The sequence below is a fragment of the Akebia trifoliata genome, chromosome 8 (genome assembly GCF_017979445.1).
Source record: "Akebia trifoliata isolate Shusen 1 chromosome 8, ASM1797944v1, whole genome shotgun sequence".
NCBI classification, from domain to species: Eukaryota; Viridiplantae; Streptophyta; class Magnoliopsida; order Ranunculales; family Lardizabalaceae; genus Akebia; species Akebia trifoliata.
The window spans coordinates 52,655,816-52,674,599 of NC_141382.1; the positions used below are offsets into that span (position 1 = coordinate 52,655,816).

Sequence of the window (18,784 nt, forward strand, 5' to 3'; positions counted from 1 at the left end):
GTTCGGTAGGAAGTTACTGGAAATTTACCTTGAGTAGGATCCTACCAAATCCAACTGAAAGGACTAAGTAGAACCTACTGATTGGAACACTGGCGAAACGTATTAAATCCTTTAAGGTAAATGCTGTTGGCAAATTTGGTTTTGACCTACAAAATGAAGCTTTGTTTGAGTTTATTTTTGCTACCGAGATTTTCTAACTCCTACTAGATTAGGAAGGTTGCCATGATCATTGCTAACCTATTTTGCAAGTTCTAAGGATATTATTTCTTATACCATGACACCCTATTGAAACTTATGTAGGTTTAAAGAAGAAGAAGAAAAAGCATGAGAAAGAGAGAGAAGGCGAATGATAGAGAGAAGGAGAAGGAGACTGAATAAGATTCCGTAGGGGATGGTGGATGAAAACAGTAAAATTAAATTTTTTTTTTTTTTGATAAGTGTAATATATTGAAGAAAGCAAGGGGAGCAAAGTACAAGAAGGCCTCTCAAAGATTACAAAACAAAGAAAAGCTAAAACATTAACAATTACAAAACAGTAAAATTAAAATTACTGCTTTTCACCCACTTTTAGGTGAGTGAAATCTAGGGGTGCACATTGGATTGGGTAAATCCGAGAACCGAACCAATCCGAAGCCTTTTGGATTGGATTGGTTCGGATTGAGCATGGTTTGGTTCGGATGCGAATTGTATATAAAAAAATCCGATTGTTTTGGTTCGGTTCCGGATTAGGGGTATAATAGAACCGAACCAATCCGAGAACCGAACTAATCCGAAGTATATATATATATATATATATATATATATATATATATATATTTAAAAATAAAACTCTTTCTTAGTGTCGTTCTTCTATCATCTATTTCTCTCTCTCTCTCAAGTGTGTTAGTATGTTACGAAGAGGTAACTCATCAAAGTCTTCAATTTCATCTCCTCCATTTTTTTCTAACAAAAACGCATAAAAAATATACACACATCTCTCTTTCGACTCTTAAATGGATCAACTCATTTATGGAAAAAAATTTCAAAGAGTTTGATTTTTTATTTTTTTACAAGAACCTTTATACCATGTTTGTTAGATGAAATATACAATACGAACCTAGACTTGGATTCGTTAATCTACCATTTATGGATTAGTTTCTTCACTAATCCATCCAAAATACCAATTTTAAAATTATAATTTTTTTTTTATTCTCATTGAGCTTCCTCTAATTTTTAATTTATACCGATTTCAATAAAAATTTAATCATAAAATCATTTTCGTTTTAAAAATAGGCATTATTTATGATATGATCCAAAGGATTCTTTTTTTGAAACAAAAAATACTAGTTTTCTATTTTGAAAGTATGAGAACCGAGAACTGATCCGAACCAAGGTTGGTTTGGATTGGTTCGGTTCTATAGGGTAATTGGATTGGTTCGGTTCCAAATTTGTAGAACCGATCATATTTGGTTCGGTTCCAATTTTGCCAAAATCCGAACCAATCCAAACCATGTGCACCCTAGTGAAATCAGTAAAGTGGGTGAGACAAGCAATAGACTGGTGTAGATAGCACACCTTATTATATATACCCTCCTTGACCTCGTTCTACTTTGAAAGATCAATAAAAATCTAAACATGCTCATCTTCACATCTAGGGTATTAAAAAAAGTGTGCTAACTACAAAACAGTAAAATTAAAATGACTACTTTTCACCCACTTTTAGGTGAGTGAAATCAGTAAAGTGGGTGAGACAAGCAATAGACTGGTGTAGATAGCACACCCTATTATATATACCCTCCTTGACTGTAAAACCCTGAATTATCAATTCGTATCTCGAGGAAAAAATAAATAGTGGAATTTTTAGAAAATCTTGAAAGTGGGACTTAGGGGTAAAATTTTAGGATGTTTCTGATCATTTTTAATGGAATTTGACCTCACCATTAGATTCAAATTGATCAAAAAACATAGGTTAGCCTGTAAGCACGCTCAAATGCGAGTCCGAATATGAAAGTTGCAAAATCCTCAATTATCGGGTCGGACCAGGCTAAAATAGTGACTTGTTGGTAGAGAAAGAATTGTTAAGATTCGATCATACCATTGGATTCATAATAAAAAATTATTGAACATGGACTATTTATTTGTCATTTTTGGAGATCAGGAAGTCGAATTATCGTCAAAAACGAAAACGACATCAAGTTTAGGGGTCACCTCAGGCAAAAATGTAAATTTTTTATGAAGACATAATTTGTAGAAATTAACTGTACTATTAGATCCAGAACAAAAAATTAGGCGAAATAGAGTATTCATTTATTAGTTTTGGAGTCCGGATGGTCAAGTTATCGTCGATCAAAACAATTGACAAAATACCGAATTTATCCCAAATTTTATATAAATAAATTTTTTTAATTTTTTTATAACTTCGTCTCCTCCAACCCACCCAAACAGTCACGACATATATAAACGAAAAATTCATTTTTTCTTCGATCTTCTTCCTCGGATCTCTCGCAAATGGCTCATCGTCGACGACCACCGCAGAAGGGAAAAAGATCCGCCGCTTCGACATCTATAAAAACCACCCAAGAACTCTTCATTTCATCTTCTCTTTCACTCGATATCATCAAAAATCAATCGTATTTAGATACGGAAATTTCAAAACTTTGACCTCGGATTTCGTCCGTTTCTAGGTCAAACCGTCTTCCGACGTAGAAGGGAGAAACGTTCGCAGCCTCGACATCTACAAAACCCACCCAACCTTCTTTCGTTTCACTTTCTATTTCACCCGATATCGTCAAAAATCAGCCGTATTTATATACGAAAATTTTGAAAACTTCGACCTTGAATTTCATTGGTTTCGGGGTCAAACCGTCCTCCGTCGCAGAAGGGAGAAAGGACGACGGCGTCGAGATCTTCAAAATCACCAGGCCAAATTCAAAAATCACCACTTCAAAGTTCGGTCCATCTCGATTTCCGTGCTGATCGCCTCGATTTCCACGCACGTGCTTCGATCCTTTCGCCTAGAGATTGTAAGGAACTCTCAATTTCTATTAATAATCGTAGATTGTTAAAATTGCACTTAGGATTTTATCGAAAAAAAATTTGGATGTATTTATAAAATATAGAATTCTTTTGTTATTTTAAAAATACACGTCAGAAATTGCATGTTTGATATGTTTAATTGTATTTTTAATAAATTATACGTGGGTAGGTATTTTAACGGGTTATTTCCATAAATTGGGTCTTGTGCACTGTTCGGACCCCGTTTTGATATGAAATTTGTATTTTTTTTAATATTATTGATAGAAATAAATTTTATAGTTGAAAAATGTGATTTAATATTCAATGAACTCATATTGAGCTGATGAATATCAGAAAATGGATATTTTATTGAAGAGATTGAAAACTGTAAAAATTGAAAAAAGGGAAAAAGGGTATGAAACGGTAAAATGTCAAAGTCACACCCGAGGGGTGATGTCTGCATTTTACATTGTTGTGTTGTGTGTAGGTTGGTGAACGGGTATCTAGGGATAATATTACTGGTTGCATGTTTATTTAAATTTCTGTTAGCGCGATGCGCTGTTTACGTTTCTGTTTTGTTATTTATTTTAGGCTGGGTGGCCACACTTGCATGGTAGGAAACTGGATATCCATTCTCAACCTTGTATTGTTAATTTCTCTTTTGTTTTCAAATGAAAATAATATATATATATATATGTAGCTATTTTGTGAGCTGTTAAAGAGTCTGTGAATGCTTGAAGGGATAGTGCGTCATATCATCCGGAGTGGTGTATTATCTGGGATGTACGGTAGGGACCACCGAGCTCATACGTGGTATGGGACGCGTATGAGAGTGGAGTCACAACTGGAATCCGGGTTATTCCTCTCTATCTTTACCAATGAACTTGTAATGTAAAGGTGGTCGTATACGAATGGTTTGTTTATTTGGGAATCACATGCACGCCTGATAGGCATAAACGAAGATGATTAGTCAGTGATCACTAACAATCTATAGTAGTCGAACGTTCTGACACATCGAAAAGAGACCCATTGCTTATGGTCATGTCAAACGGTCAGCCTGAGCCGGATAAATGGTCAGCCAAACGTGGTAAGTGCAGCGACTGGCCACAAAATCAGGAACTAAAAGCCAGAGAAGAATTGTAACATTATGTCCCGACTGGGAGCGATCCAGTCGTGAATCCCAACTCTCTAATTCTAATACTCCACCATTGTGTAGTATGTATTTGTTCCTTATTTTGATATATAAAATGAAATCCATGTTTATTGTTTCCATTTGATCAATTAGATTTATATAAAAAGAGAATGTTATAGTGAGTACTGCTAATCGATGTAATATAGTTTTAAAATGTTTAGTTGTTCATCCCTGGCTATATGTACCAGTTAATCGTAGTTTCTTCTGTAAAATTTTATATATTTTAAAATGATTTAGTATGCTTATTCGTTCATGTTAGAAGAGGTTATTTGCAGAAATTATGTTATTCCTTACTGGGTAACCATTGTTACTCACCCTTTCCTTCTCCATTTTTTTAGTTTCAGATTCAGAGCTTGACAAGCAAGTATAGAGCACGAATGAGGATCATCTGGTTGGTTAGATAGACAACCAGAGTCCGTCACCTGGTAAGTACTAGGGCTATACCCTCTAGCGGTGTCAGTTCCCCCAGGTAGTCTTATGGATTCTGTCTTGAGTATTAGGATTTCTGTTAGAGTAAGGAATTTTGTATAATTCTGTATTCTGGTTACTTTTCTGCACTCTGATCTTTCGTACGTTATTAGACGTATATAACATTCCGCTAGTATTATATTTTGTATATGTATGCAGATTGTATGTCGTTTATCAGATGCAGGTTGAACGCCTTGGAATGCTAACATAAACAGAGGAAACCATGCCGAAATTTCGAGGTGCCACCTAGTACCTCGAGATCTGACATGGGGATTTGTGTTAGTGTTTGGCGGGGCACCACATTGACCTCGTTCTACCTTGAAAGATCAATAAAAATCTAAACATGCTCATCTTCGACATATAGCAAAATCCTTGATTTTTTTCCAAACATTTTGTAAATATTTATCTATGATGGAACACATCATTATAAAAAATATTCCCTTCCTAGAGATTATCAAAATTAGTAAATCAATATGATCGAATCCACTTAAACCTGGCCCAAGCCATAGACCCAATTTGAACAACATAAGGTGATTCAGTCCCATTGGGCGAACCTCTCTTTCAATCCCACTAAAGGTTTGGCCCCCTAGGCCAACCCAACTAAAGGTGGGGCCGACCCTTCTCTCAATCCCACTAGAGATTCAACGACTCCTCTCAATTTCACTATAGGTTCGATCCCTCTCTTGATCCTACTAAGAGGTTCAGCCCCCTTGGTTGAACTTCTCTATATCCCTCTAGGTACTTTAGTCTCAAATTATTCTAGGAGGTTCAGTCTTCTTCGTAGACCCCTTTGTTTAGATCTCAAGATGATTTGGCAACTTGGCCAATTTATCTATATTACCATTAAAAGGTTCGACCCTTTTAAACCAACTCTTCTTTATCATAATCAATTATAGTAAGCCAATCTATTCGACAACAAAATATTATACAAAACTACCTAAGTGGTAAATATACTACAATCAATCGTTATTTCAAACAAAACTACTCAAATAGCACAAGCTCCACCATCAAGGAAATATAGATACGGTGCCTGAAAGAATTACAACTGTATAACTCGACTAAATCAACTAGGGAAATTGAGGAATCACCAAGTTATTCCTTGAGTTGAAAAAATTATATATTTATGGCCACTTTTCATGCAGGTTACAAGAATGGTAAGGAGTGCACCTTCAATACCATAAAGCATCATTGACATTTATTGCTACAAATGCCAGACAACATTGATTACTAATTATATATTTATAGCCACTTCTTATGTAGGTTATAAGAATTATAAGGAATGGGCCTTCAATACCATAAAATATCATAGACATTTATTGCTACAAATGTCAGACAACATTGGGAGTGGTTACGACTAAGTCTATTATCCTTCATTAAAGAGCTCACTTATAAATAGGGAGATTTCTCCCACTCAAGCCCAGGGTATAAACCATACAAAGTTCTGTGACTTTTATTATCTTTATTTTGCTTTGCAATTTTCATCAAGTACTAACTTGATAGTCAAAGACCCTTTGATCAACATCACACCGATGTCTTTTTAGGTCCAGAAAAAAACATACATCGGAGAAGACTATCAGAGTGGACATTTATTACAGCACAGTTCGAGGATTGAGGCATCAATAATCAAACAAATCTCGAGTGGGAGATCTCAAAAATCTCCTACAATTATAACAGTAACAATTCCTGACCGTTCCTTCCAAAGTCTTTTTCATCCATCCAAACGAAGAATTGATTTTCTTGATATTATATACAAAACAAAATGAAGACCATATCATACAACAAAGTTTTAAGGTTATTTTTATATTTTACAAGACAGGATAAGCAAGCTCGATGAGAAAGAACACGAGGAGAATTAAAAGTACATGTTTCCGTTCTCCTTGCTTGTGCACAGGGGATTAATTGCAACTTCTCCACGGAAAACCAAACATAGCCAGCCTATAAAAGGGCAGAGAGAGCACATGCCTTGCTCCTTGCAGGATCAGTGAAACAACCCAAGTTAAATTAGCTAGCATGGTTCCTGAGGAAAGATATAATCAATCTTTGGTTCTTCAGACAGGTCTGTCCCTAATTGTAGATCCTTAATCATCACCTGTATCAGAACCCACACCAATGATATTACTAGCCAAATTGAGTTTTATTATCCTTTGACTTGTTTAATGTGGGCAACTATAAATAAAAAGATGTGAAGGTAATCATTAAACAGCACCTCTTAAAATTTAATTGCTTCCCAGATAACAAAATGTGTCCAACATACAAAAGATATAGACTTGTGGCTTTAATGGGAGCCTGGAACTAACATGTGGCCTACTAAAGTGCAGTCTACATATGGATAGTGGTGCTTACTTGGGAGATCTCCTATATAAGAAATCATCACAGTCAGGATGACATATTCTTAATCATCTGATAAATGGTCTTCTCGTTAAAGGTCTAGAGGAAAATTACATTTATCAGATAATGTACAATTATGTGGACCATATGGATAAGAAAATGGGTCAGCAGAATGAAATTTTGGGCTAAGCTCCTGCGCTTTTTTTTATTATATATATATATATTGTGCTGTGCTCCGTTATCATTAATCTTTAAGGCAGAGAAACAGCATAAGCATTCTGGCAGAATGTCAAAAATCACCTATACTATTACCATCAACATCTGGATTTCTCAAAGACTGGAGAGTATGTGAAAATTAGGCCAGTTTCAACTCACCATTTGAAGAGTCGACGTGTACAAAGAAGCTGGCTGCAACTATGAGATAGCATAGAATAAGCATTAGCCCTTTGAAATAGTTTGAAGTGCCTTCCTGCAACAACAGAACCAATAATGATGAATCATGTGCGAAAAACCAAAATTTCATGTATAAGTTCATAGTTATAAGGTAAGGTGTCAATACACATGAGCATAACTTAACAGAGTAAGTGGGTACTGTGTTTTTCAGGGTAAATAACCGAAAAGAATCTCAAATGCTCAATAATAAAGAGGTAGGTAAAGGAAGAAAAGAAGAGGGCATCTAATTTATCTTTTACAGATTTTTAAAGTTATTGATATATGCTTGAGTACATAAAACAACAGATTTGGCTTTTGTGCCTGTGTACAAGGATGGGCTTTGCAGAGAAATGAATAATTCAAACAGTGTTTCGTTTTTTGGAAAATTTATTGAAGCTCACAAGGATTCAAACGGTGTTTCTTCGTTTCTTTTTTTCTCCCCTGCCCTGTAAATGGTTGCCCACCTGGTCTCTTGCACAATGTTTCTTAACACAGCCTATACAAAGTTTTTTCCCTACTAAGTTTTTTTCCCATTACACACTCATGCCAGGTTAGGCTTGACATGACTCCAGCCTAAGACCTAGGACATGACAGTGGTGCATATTTCATGTAGCTCAGCCATTGAGCCATTACTATGAGAATGGGAATAAGAGATAGGTTGTTAAATTTAAGGGACCAGGTCCGGGCTCAGAAACGTTGGTCCAAACCCAGCCAAACTCAACTTTGGCCCCGAAAAGAAATCTGGGCCTAACCCAACCTGTCCACCATAAAGCAGGTCGATAATTTGGGCCGTGGATTACCCCAGCCCTAGTTGCGACCCTACTGATACCTGCAGTCAAAGAATTCCATTGTCATGATCTATAATTTTTCTTTCTTCCATTTTATCTTAAGTAAGCTTTATAAATAGAGGACACATTATCTATAATATTCCAACTGAGCAATATTGTGACAGGTTATAAAGTGTTATTTTATATGCTTTATGACTAATTATGATCATATAGATAAAATAATCAAATCAGCATCCTAATGCATATGAAAGGAATGGCCTCCAAGTTAACATCTGCAAACAAAAGTAATAGTTTTAGTCAAGCCTAGTTGGAATTTAGGGAGAAGCCGAAGACATGTTTGATACCGTTTTGAGAAAAATTAACAAAGGAATAATGATTTGGAAATGGTGAAACAATTACTGGTACTAGTAGTTCATAGGACAGGGAAGAGATGACTGGCATAATGCATATTCATATAAGTATTCAAATTAGAATGTTAAGGACAAACCTGCAGCATAAATGCCACAACCAGTACTGTAATAAAGAGTGTAGCTGTTTCAAAGAGTTGAAAATTCAAGTCCATTGGCTTTCCCATAAACCAACCAACAACCACACAGAAGGGAATCTGCAATCATCAACACCACGATAATTTTCAAACTGTTAATAATACCAAAGTAAAAAAACACCCTTTCCCATCTACTTAATCTAATCACAAATCAAAACGTATCAGATCCTGTTTTGGACAGGAAATTCAATGTATCATTTTGGGCCCAGTCATATAATTAATTCAAGAACGACATAAATGGAAAAGAATCTCATCATCATCAAAGCCTTATCCCTAATATTTGGGGTTGGCTAAACGAATCCTGTTGTCCAGAACCACGTAGAACCTTCAACATGAGTATTTCCTCTAACTACAGCGATTAAATAGAGTTGGTCATCCTTAGTTAATAGATGACACTAGTATCACCATGATCTTGTTCATAAAGATGTCTAGGGTGTTACCACAAACATTGATATCTGTGTAGATGATCCAATTGCGACTCCCAGAGTGATGTCCTGCAGAAGAGAATAGTTAAAGCAATCAACTCCAGATTAGTCATGCTTCATGGAGCAGAATGTTGGGCATTTAAGAAACAATACATTCATAAAATGTGCATAGCAAAAATGAGGACGTTGAGATGGATTAGTCGTAAGACTAGGAAAGAAAATATCATAAATGAACCCATTTAAGGGATTTAGAAATAGCCCTGATGAAAGAGAAAATATACGTTGTATGAAATGGTTTGTACATGTGTGATGAAGGCCAATGATATCACTAGTGAGGAATTTTGTGCAAGTTGACGGCTCAATATTTATGGTGGCCGATGCTGTTTAGTGAATGAAAGAGTGAGAGAGCACAAGGCACTCACAAGCTTGTCCTTCATGGCAAACATGATTGCACTTGCATGTTCTGCAGCATTCCCTACAATAGGAAGCAGGATGACACTAATAAAAGACACTGGCATGTTCCATGAATCAGATGCCCCCTGAAAAGAAACCAGGGAGCAAAATAAAGCATCAGTTGAATCTTCAACCTCTAGTGCAATTTTGAATAAATCAACAAACAACTAGGAATAATATCAAACACATTCAAGAAAATGTTTCATATTTTGGAACAAGTCATTCCTTATTTTTTAATGTTATATGACACCGTGATTTGTAGTAATAAGTAAAGGTAATATATGGCAGCAATCTTACAGTGGAGATTTTCAGCATAAGTAAACACTGCCTTGGCATACACGTAAAGTGCGGTGCTTCTTAAACTTCTAAAACTGAAGCTAAATATAGAAGAAAAGTGTACAACTGACTCCTCAATAGTGGCTGAAGGTCAGAGCCAGCTTACCTGCCTAAAAGGTCCAAAAAATGGAAAATGGACACACAAAGATGATGAGGCAATACCTAAGTAAATTGTAAAGTTGCAAATACAAATTCGAAAATCCTTCGCTGATTCAACCAACTTAATTCAGTCATTGTATTAAATATAATTTTTTTTGATAAGTATAAGATTATATAAATGAAGAAAAGATGAGGGGGAGGCTGAGTTAGCCCCCAAACAACACGCGAGAACCAACAAAGAAAGAACGAAAACAAAAACAAAATGGTGTATTAAATATAATAAACTATTGCAAATGTTATAATTAAAAACACAAAGTGGAGTAGATTGACCAAATAATTGGACATTTTGAAAATTGGCTAATATAATTTTTGGAAGACTTTTATAAGATTATTTTGGTAAAAGGGACTATTTGGGGAGATTTAATGTAAAGGGGGCATTTTTGTCATTGTATAAAATGGGTTACTAGGATCCAATGGTAGTAATGAACCTAAGGGACTAAAGCTCTTTATAAAATCTGAGTTGAGAGATTGCTCGTCTGTGAGAAGAGACTTGAGCTCCCCCATTGAGGATCTTATCAGTTGTTTGATTGGAGACCTTTAAGCCTAAAGTTTCTGGTGTGACAACCACCTGTGCAACCATTAGAAGGTGCAAGGTCACCTTTGTTCTAGGCTAGAGTTGCGTTTAGTCGTTGTGGAGTCTTGACCCTTGTAACCACCATCATTAACAAAACTATCATCTTCCGCACCATTGCTTTTTCATTTTCTTGCTTTTCTATCTTTCTGCTGTGGACTGTAAAACTGTCCACACCACAAAGATTCTATCAAGTTGGTATAAAAGCCAAAGAGAAATGTAATAAACACTTCCACACTCTTTTTTATTTTTCAACTTAATCTTGGTCTTGGGAGGAAATTCACACACACACACAAAAACAAAAAAAGAACGGACTACCACTTTTGTAGGATTTAGATTAAAAACATGTTTAGGACAAGCTCTAAAGTATATTGTGTGTACCACATAGTAACCAACTTCAGATTCCGCATTTGTTTGGTAGGGACCAGTTCAGTTTAATTTGGATAAAAAAAATCCAGGACCTGGCCCATTAACACCCTTAGCTGCTCTACACATGGACACTTTTGCAGAACTATTCTTCATGTCGTTGACATGCCAAAAGTGAATCACAAAACAACAGGATAAAGTGCCAAACTATATAATACCTGTATTGCATCAACAAGGTATCCAGAGAGAACAGAAACCCACAATGTCAGAATTGCAAGCCATCCAATTGCTTCCCATTGAGTTATCTCAGGAGCCTCCCCTTCAGCAGAATTTTCCTCAATATGGTCCCTTTCCTGCTATACGTGCAAGAGGTATATATCAATCAATGCACCTTTGCAGCTTATTTCTATTCAAAGGCGTCGCACAGCGGTACCAAAGGTTAGGCAACCAAATTTTTTTACATTCAATTATTTTATTTCACAAGAATTCAATAAGTAAAGAATGAACTAACATGCAAAAATATTAAAAGGAAAAGTGGAAAACTAATAGAACACATAGCCAAAGCAGGCTAAAACATACACATACACACACACAACACTCAAAATAAAACAAAACAAAAAAAAAAAAAACAGAAAAAAATAAAATTGATGCATAGTTCCACAAATCAACGTCCTAGCATAGATCAAATTAATCACCGCAGTTAATAAATTGATTGAACTCTTCGAAGGCATTTCCATCCTTAGGAGTCCTCACCCTCCTTTTTGTTTCCTCTTCTTCCTCGGTTTCTCAAATGTCAAAATTATCAATAGTTCATCTTCATCTACTCACTATTTGATTGTGATTGGTGCTTGCTGATCATTAGCAACATTCTTTACCATGATGTCCCATGTCAAATAGGCTTCTTTATGAGATGGAAAATGTGACACTTGAATTTGCAATGGCATATGACCTTCCAATAGTAAAAACATGTTTCAAAAAGAGGTACGAACACTTGGTTACTTTTAAGAGTGGAAACAATAAAAGCCAAATAGACCCTTTTTATTTATGAGAAATGAATGATCAATATGCAAAGATTACAAGAGTGTAAGGTTATCCTAGAAGAGAATTTAATTACACAACATATGCTAGTGGTGTTAAATGTTTACACTAACAGATAGAAAAAAAAGGGGGTGAAAACAAGGAAGTCAGAATATGCAGTAGGATCCTAAAAGGAGACAAAACATTGACTTTGCAAAAAATTGATAAAAGAAATGTGGAACTCTAAAGGATAATATTACAACGATGTGGGATGAAGTAACTAAGGCATTAAGAGAGTAGGAATAATTCCTTGGAGAGCATGGGAATAAGAAAACAAAACACAAATAAAGAAAGATAGTGGTGAAACGATGATGTTCAAGGGTGGTATCATTAGAGAAATAAGATTACTTACAAGTCATGGCAACTAATTATAAAAGAAGAAAACTTAGAAATATATATATAAAAGCAAAGTGAGTGGTAAGTGTAGCTAAGCATAGGGCCTATATCCATACAATGGATTGGGTATCAAAGACGATGTCTAAAAGTTGTCAGGAATTAGGGGAAGAAAAACTAAGGACTTAGATAACGTCAGGTGTATTAAAGGTGAAGATGAAATGGTCATGTCAAGAGATGAAGAGATTAAGAAAAGGTGTAGAGGTTATTTTTAGAAATTACTAAATGATGACCACCAAAGAGACTTGGGGTAAGCAAGACATACATGAGAGATCCGAGAGCACACATTCTTTCGTATAATTAGGGTTTCAGAAGTAAAAACAATTCTAGCAAATACGAAAACAGGTAGGGCTTTTGGACTGGATGGTTTTCCAATAGAAGTATGGAAATGCATAGAAATTTTGGATTGTACTAGCTAACTAAGCTATTAAAAAATATTTTAAAGACAAATGATGTCAATGAACTGTGAAAAACATTGTAGTACCTATAGATAAGAATAAGTAGATAGGGAACCATATCAATGATCGAGATATTAAATAATGAGCCACACTATGAAATTGTAGAAAAGAGTAATTGAACAAAGGCTAAGGCAAGAAATGAATATATCAAAGAACCAATTTGATATAATGCTAATTAGATCAACTATCAAGGAAATCTTTCTACTTACAAAAATGATAGAGTAATACAAAGAAAATAAGTGAAATTTTCACATTTTTATTAACTTAGAAGGTATATAACAAAGTACCTATAGAGTTAATTGGATTGGTGTCGGGAAAGAAAGGAGTCCCAAATGGATATATTGACAAAATTAACATGTATGAGAAGATTGTGACTAGTGCGAGAGCAAATCATATTAAAAAGCACATAACTTGGTCCATGTTATTGACAATGATATATTATTAGTTGATGAGATTATAGAGGAAGTCAGCATAAAACTAGAATGATAAAGAGAGGTGTCGGAGTCCAAGGGACTTTGAATAAATAGAACAAAACCGAGTAAGTGAAACGTAATGCTAACACTCAGGAAGATGAGTGTCCAGTAAAATTGGTGATAGAAATACCTCAACATGACCTCTTTTATTATCTTGGGTCTATTATACATAAGGTGGGGAGATTGAGATAGATGTCACCCATAGGATCAAAGATGGATAGTCAAAGTGGAGGTGTGCTCATGACGGGCTATGTGATCAACGCATACTAATCAAATTAAAAGGAAAATTTTATAAGACAACAATAAAACCAGCTACGCTTTATTTGGCTGAATATTGGGCTGTCAAAAAACCTTATGTTACTAAATTGGGCGTAGCTGAGATGAGCATGTTGAGATGGATGAGTGAAAAGACTCGGAACGATAAAATTAGAAGAAAAATTCAAGTTGAAAGTTCTAAAAGAACAATAGGAAGACCCAGAAGAACGTGGATTGAGACAATGAAGGCAAATATGAACACGCTTGCAATAACAAAAGACGTGACTCTTAACAGAGTCGAATTAGGTCACATGCATTTTAGATGGGAGCTTGTTTTTAGCATGGATTAGCTGGAGGTGGTGTTTGATTTTAATTTTGTTTTGCAGTGACTGTTCCTGCCCTTAGGTAGGTCTTCTTGACCACCTGCTGTTCATATTTGATGTTTTTTTATGTTCATTTATCATATATTCAGACACATAGGAAAAACTATCATATTCAAATAGCACCTTTTATGCTAAAAATTCACCAAAATGGGCTCTAGAAACCAATTAGGAGACCCAAATTTGATTAAACAAAAAAGAATGGAAAGAAAAATGTGCTTACAAACTCAAAGAAAAATCCCTAAAGCTTTTTAGGCTCTAGCTAATGGGTGATGCATGTGTCTGAATCAGCGTAAAAGTATGCTAAAATATGCTAGGTTCGTTCTAACAGTATGCCTCACTGTTGGAGGGAAAATGCACCTTTGGGTCACACTTCATGGGCTGTCTCATGTTCCTCACCTCAAAGGCGTGCGGCCATAACACCCATTAAAAGTTAATGGCATCTTTATGTGATGGAATTCTTTATAGGTCTAATTAAAAAAAAGCTAAACAAGGTGGTGTCCTAACTCATAACCATACTAGTAGAAAAAAAAAAATCTCAGAGTGTAGGATTTCCTAAAGAGGACCAATGAAAAGAACTCACCTCATCGATAGGAGGACTATTAAAATTCTGTTGACTCTTCAATTGGAAAAAGAGGAAGCTTGCATAAGCAACTAGCATAATACAGCTGCTAAATCTTGAAAGAGACAACTCCGACTTCCCAATGTGCGCCTCTGTATGTGTGAAGTGAAGCATGGCTGGAAACATTATACCCATGACAGCCATCAGGAGTAATCCTGAGTTCACCGCTGTAGCTTCCTGTTGGGAAGTTAATCCCACTTCAATTGTATTTTTACTAAACTAGAATGATGAATTCTGTAAGGGGGTCTTGAAGAAAAATTTCCATCACATAAGGGATGATCATCTACCTTACCTTATCAAACACTTGAACTTTGTTGTTATGCGTGATCCCACCAGTGAAAAAGGCGCATCCAAGCACTAACAACATATTTGATAGGATGGAGCCTAGTAATGACTGCTGGACTACTCTTATCATACCTTGCTTCAGAGCGTAGATAGAAATTATCATCTCCGTAGCATTTCCAAATGTAGCATTTAAGAGACCTCCAACTGAAGAACAAAAGTAAAATTGCATTACAGATAACACAACATCCTGTATTAAACACAAATATTAGTAGTCAACAAGAAACGTTAGTCTTGCAGGATCCTATTGATGTCGTGGAAATTTTCTCATATTCTAATTATGCAGTTCAGGACATTTTGTTATTGGCCAGCCTTGGAAAGGCATACACATGATTATAAAAAATTCACTATATACTCTCCTTAAAGGAATAGAGCATCAACCACATGTTGAGGGAGAGAAATCAGGCAGTGGACTTCATCTCCTTCTATCCTCAGAGCATCGATGATGAAGCTAGAGATTGTAAATATCCTAGTTTAAAATTATATTTCAGTTGGGGTCCTGCCAAAACCGAGCTCACCCCTCCCCTCACCAAAAAAAAAAATGATAACTTAGTGTAAGGAAGTGTTTTGTATCCATGGGTGATGCAAAGTTTGTCCTTCATGCTATACGATACCGATGCTCCGCTTAACTATTGATCTAGATAATGTAATTGGTGTGCCACCTCTTTGATGGCCATAGCTTAAAATAATTAACATACCAAGAATAGTTTAATTAAAATAGCAAACATACCTGTAGGTCCTGTGTAGAATGTGAGTTGCCTACACCACAAGAACAAATGAGCAAGCATGCGTGAAGGCAAAAAACGCCAGACCAACACAAATAAAAACATCAAACTTAAACAAAACAAGCCAAGACTTACTCCGTTGCATAACCCAAACGCTCAGCCAAAGGTGTGATGCCTACCAAGCTGAAGAAGAACACCCACCCCTGAGATACAAATAGCTATCAAAGGATTGATTGGATACTAATAATTTGCAACAGTCAGGTTTCTATGAATGTAAAAGCTCATCCATTTTCTAATATAATCATTATTCAAGAATATCAATTAATTCCAGAAACCTACTTATTCTGTTTGTTTTTGACAATAAGCAATAATTCTTACATGTTTTCTGGTAAGATAATGGAGCAAGATTGCAAGTGGACCAAAAGGCAACAAAATGTTTATCTTTGCTTTGACCAAGACGATGTAAATACTCAGAAGTATTGTATTGTGTATTCCCTTAGAGGGTAATGTGCATGAAACATCTAGCCGTGACCCAACATCAGAGCTTGTATCAGCAGCAGGGGCAGGTATCTTTCTGATCTGTTGCAGTGAATCAAAAGGGTTCTCCGACCTAAGAAGGGTCTCGTCTTCAGTTACAAGGTCCATCTTCTCCTCTATGGGTCCCATCTGTCTACATGCATGCCAAGATCATCTCATCAATCAAGTAAAAAATCCACTATTATATATGAACCAATAAGAGCTAAACTTACAAACAAGCCATTGCATTGCTTTTTAATCAAAACAATTACAGCAGTCATGATCATGTGTTAAAATTGAAAGACATGTTTCAGTTACACAAGTCCCTAATAGTATACAACCTGAGCAACCATTACCTCACTGGTCACTGCACCGACAAAAGATGTGACAAAGTGCTATAAATATAATGACCACAGATATTAAAAAAAAATATAAAATTAGTGAAGAAAATTGGAGTCACAATAGCAATGAAATGCAACTCATTTTTTTAGTTACACGCAGTATAACTAAATTCAAACATGACTTAGCAAGCAAAACATTAACAAACTAGAGATTCTTTTAAAATTGCGTTCCAAGTCGACTAACTACCTTGGATCTAAGCCAAAAAAGAGAGAGTCATTCATAGATACATAAGTAGTTAAGAAATTACGATTCTTCTTCTTTTTTTTTTTTTTTTAAAAAAAAAAAAGGAGAAAAGAAAGAAAGGAAAAATCTCCTAATAAATCTTACCAAAATGTCTCTCTATTCTGTCTTGGTTACAGAGAAATAAGGCATATGATCGAGATAGCCAAAGGGAAAAAAAAAAAGAGGATGATGACATAAAGAAACATATATACCTGAAAATGAAGAAAGGAGAGAGAAGGATTCAAAGGGAAAAGGGCAAAGCCGGCCCTGAAGCCTGGAATGAATGAATTTTGAGGGGGGGGGGGGGGGGGGGGGGGGGGGGGGGGGCGAAGACAACGTAAATTCTAATCTAAACAAAGCGAGGAGGGAGAGAGAGAGACCTTTCGAGTGTCCATTTGTCTTGTCTGTATGTAACTCAAATGATAAGCAAGCTACCCAATGAGATTAGAATGTCTTCCAAGTTCTATTTGCCTACAAATAATTAAGAATCAATTGTGAAAAACTTACGGTATGTTTGGATTGATTTTTCTAAGTGCTTCTGACTCCATTCTATCGTTTAGGCATTCAATACTTTGAAAAAACAAATTTTTAAAAGAGTCAAAACAATACTTTTATGAGAAGTATCGAAATTGGTGCTTCATAATTTCGTTTTTAGGAGAGTAATTTTTCCGTCAATTATTATGGTGCAGTTTCAATATTACCCTCAACCCATTATTGGTTTTTTACCCAAACCTAAAACAGAAAGAGGGAGAGAGTCTCTCGTTTGGAACCCTCTAGAACAGATCTCTCTCCCTCCGAAAGAATCTCCTCCTTCTGGCAACTACGGTGGTGAGTTCTCCGCAAAAACATACCCTTCTCTCTCGTTGTTTGTGGAGTAATAATGCTATTTATCCCTGCTAAAGATACCCTTAGAGTTATGATCTTTGAAACCAGGTATTTTTTATACTCTTTTGAACTTCTTTTCTTTCTACTTTTAAGTGGTTTTGCGTTTCTCTTGATGGGTTTGCATCTCTTTACCTTCTTCTGTTTTTCCCTTTTTTATTTTTTTCTACATCTTTTGGTTTGTGGGTTTGAATCTTTAGTAGGGGTTGATCAAGAAAAGTGGGTGTTTGTTCGAGATTTGAATTTTTTTTTTTTATCCATCATGTTTGAATCTTAATTATGTGCTTTGGTTTGGTTTGATCCTCTTTCTTTTATATTATTTGGCTTTTCTTGTATGTTGAGAGATTTGGGGAACTTGCATTTGTTGCTGTAAAAATCTTGTTTGGGAGGCAAAACCTTCGGTTTATTATCAGGGTCTGTATATTCCTTTTATTTTTCCTATAAAAAATGTTTTTTTTTCTAAGTAGGTTACAGGTTTATCCATTTTTGCTGATGAAAATTTCTATACTGAAGTAGGTTTTAGTTCTCTTTCTTCTTAAGAATAACAATGGGTTTCAATGCGGTTTTTTTTTTCTTCCTTTATTTCTCCTTGATTCAAAAGATTGTGTGGGTTTGGACTTTGGGTTGGAATTCGTAACTCCCCTAGCTCAATTTCATTTCCTCTATTATATGGCAAACTTCCAACAATTACAATTCCCATAACTCCTAATTCCCAAATTTGTAGGAGATTCAAGACTCCCATTTCATCCTGCCCATGCCATCCAAGGCTTTCTTGTGGTGATTGATGCCTAAATTCCATGTTAGATACTTGACCAATTCGAAGTGGTCTACACTTTATGTACAATCAAACTTCAAAAGTTGAACCACATTCTTCAATTTTTATTTTTAATTCTTTTACTTTCTACTTGTTTTTGGTTGTTCTTTATTCTTGGTGATAGTGCTTGCTTTTGGTTAGCCTAAAATATGATTAATACTCTTATT

The 18,784-nt window shown here is 35.5% G+C and overlaps 1 protein-coding gene across 7 annotated transcripts; it reads right to left on the minus strand.

Annotated features, from left to right (window-relative positions):
• Nucleotides 1-6,262: 6,262 nt before the first annotated feature.
• On the minus strand, nucleotides 6,263-17,610 carry LOC147397775 (vacuolar cation/proton exchanger 3-like). Of its 7 annotated transcripts, none has more exons than XM_086449693.1 (12): nucleotides 17,429-17,610; nucleotides 16,160-16,451; nucleotides 15,917-15,984; nucleotides 15,787-15,815; nucleotides 15,007-15,203; nucleotides 14,676-14,891; nucleotides 11,275-11,409; nucleotides 9,594-9,710; nucleotides 9,187-9,240; nucleotides 8,690-8,806; nucleotides 7,358-7,451; nucleotides 6,263-6,743 (listed from the first exon to the last, which is right to left on the minus strand). In XM_086449693.1, exons 1-12 carry the CDS (start codon nucleotides 17,467-17,469, stop codon nucleotides 6,733-6,735), a joined length of 1,371 nt encoding a protein of 456 aa, XP_086305819.1. In that variant the 5' UTR covers nucleotides 17,470-17,610; the 3' UTR covers nucleotides 6,263-6,732. The 7 variants fall into 7 exon arrangements, with proteins under 7 accessions (XP_086305819.1, XP_086305824.1, XP_086305820.1 ...); XM_086449698.1 differs by having other exon boundaries at nucleotides 11,275-11,412; nucleotides 17,302-17,441; XM_086449694.1 differs by lacking the exon at nucleotides 17,429-17,610 and adding an exon at nucleotides 17,302-17,326 and having other exon boundaries at nucleotides 11,275-11,412; nucleotides 16,160-16,447.
• Between the last annotated feature and the right edge of the window lie 1,174 nt (nucleotides 17,611-18,784).

Excerpts from the sequence above, each read along its gene's own strand:
- LOC147397775 (XM_086449693.1), bottom strand. The coding sequence starts at position 17,469 with ATGGAGTCAGAAGCACTTAGAAAAATCAATCCAAACATACC. Across the intron at positions 16,452-17,428 it reads AAAATCAATCCAAACATACC|ACAGATGGGACCCATAGAGG; the intron begins GTAAGTTTTTCA and ends GCATGCATGTAG. Across the intron at positions 7,452-8,689 it reads TTGTGGCATTTATGCTGCAG|GAAGGCACTTCAAACTATTT; the intron begins GTTTGTCCTTAA and ends CTGTTGTTGCAG.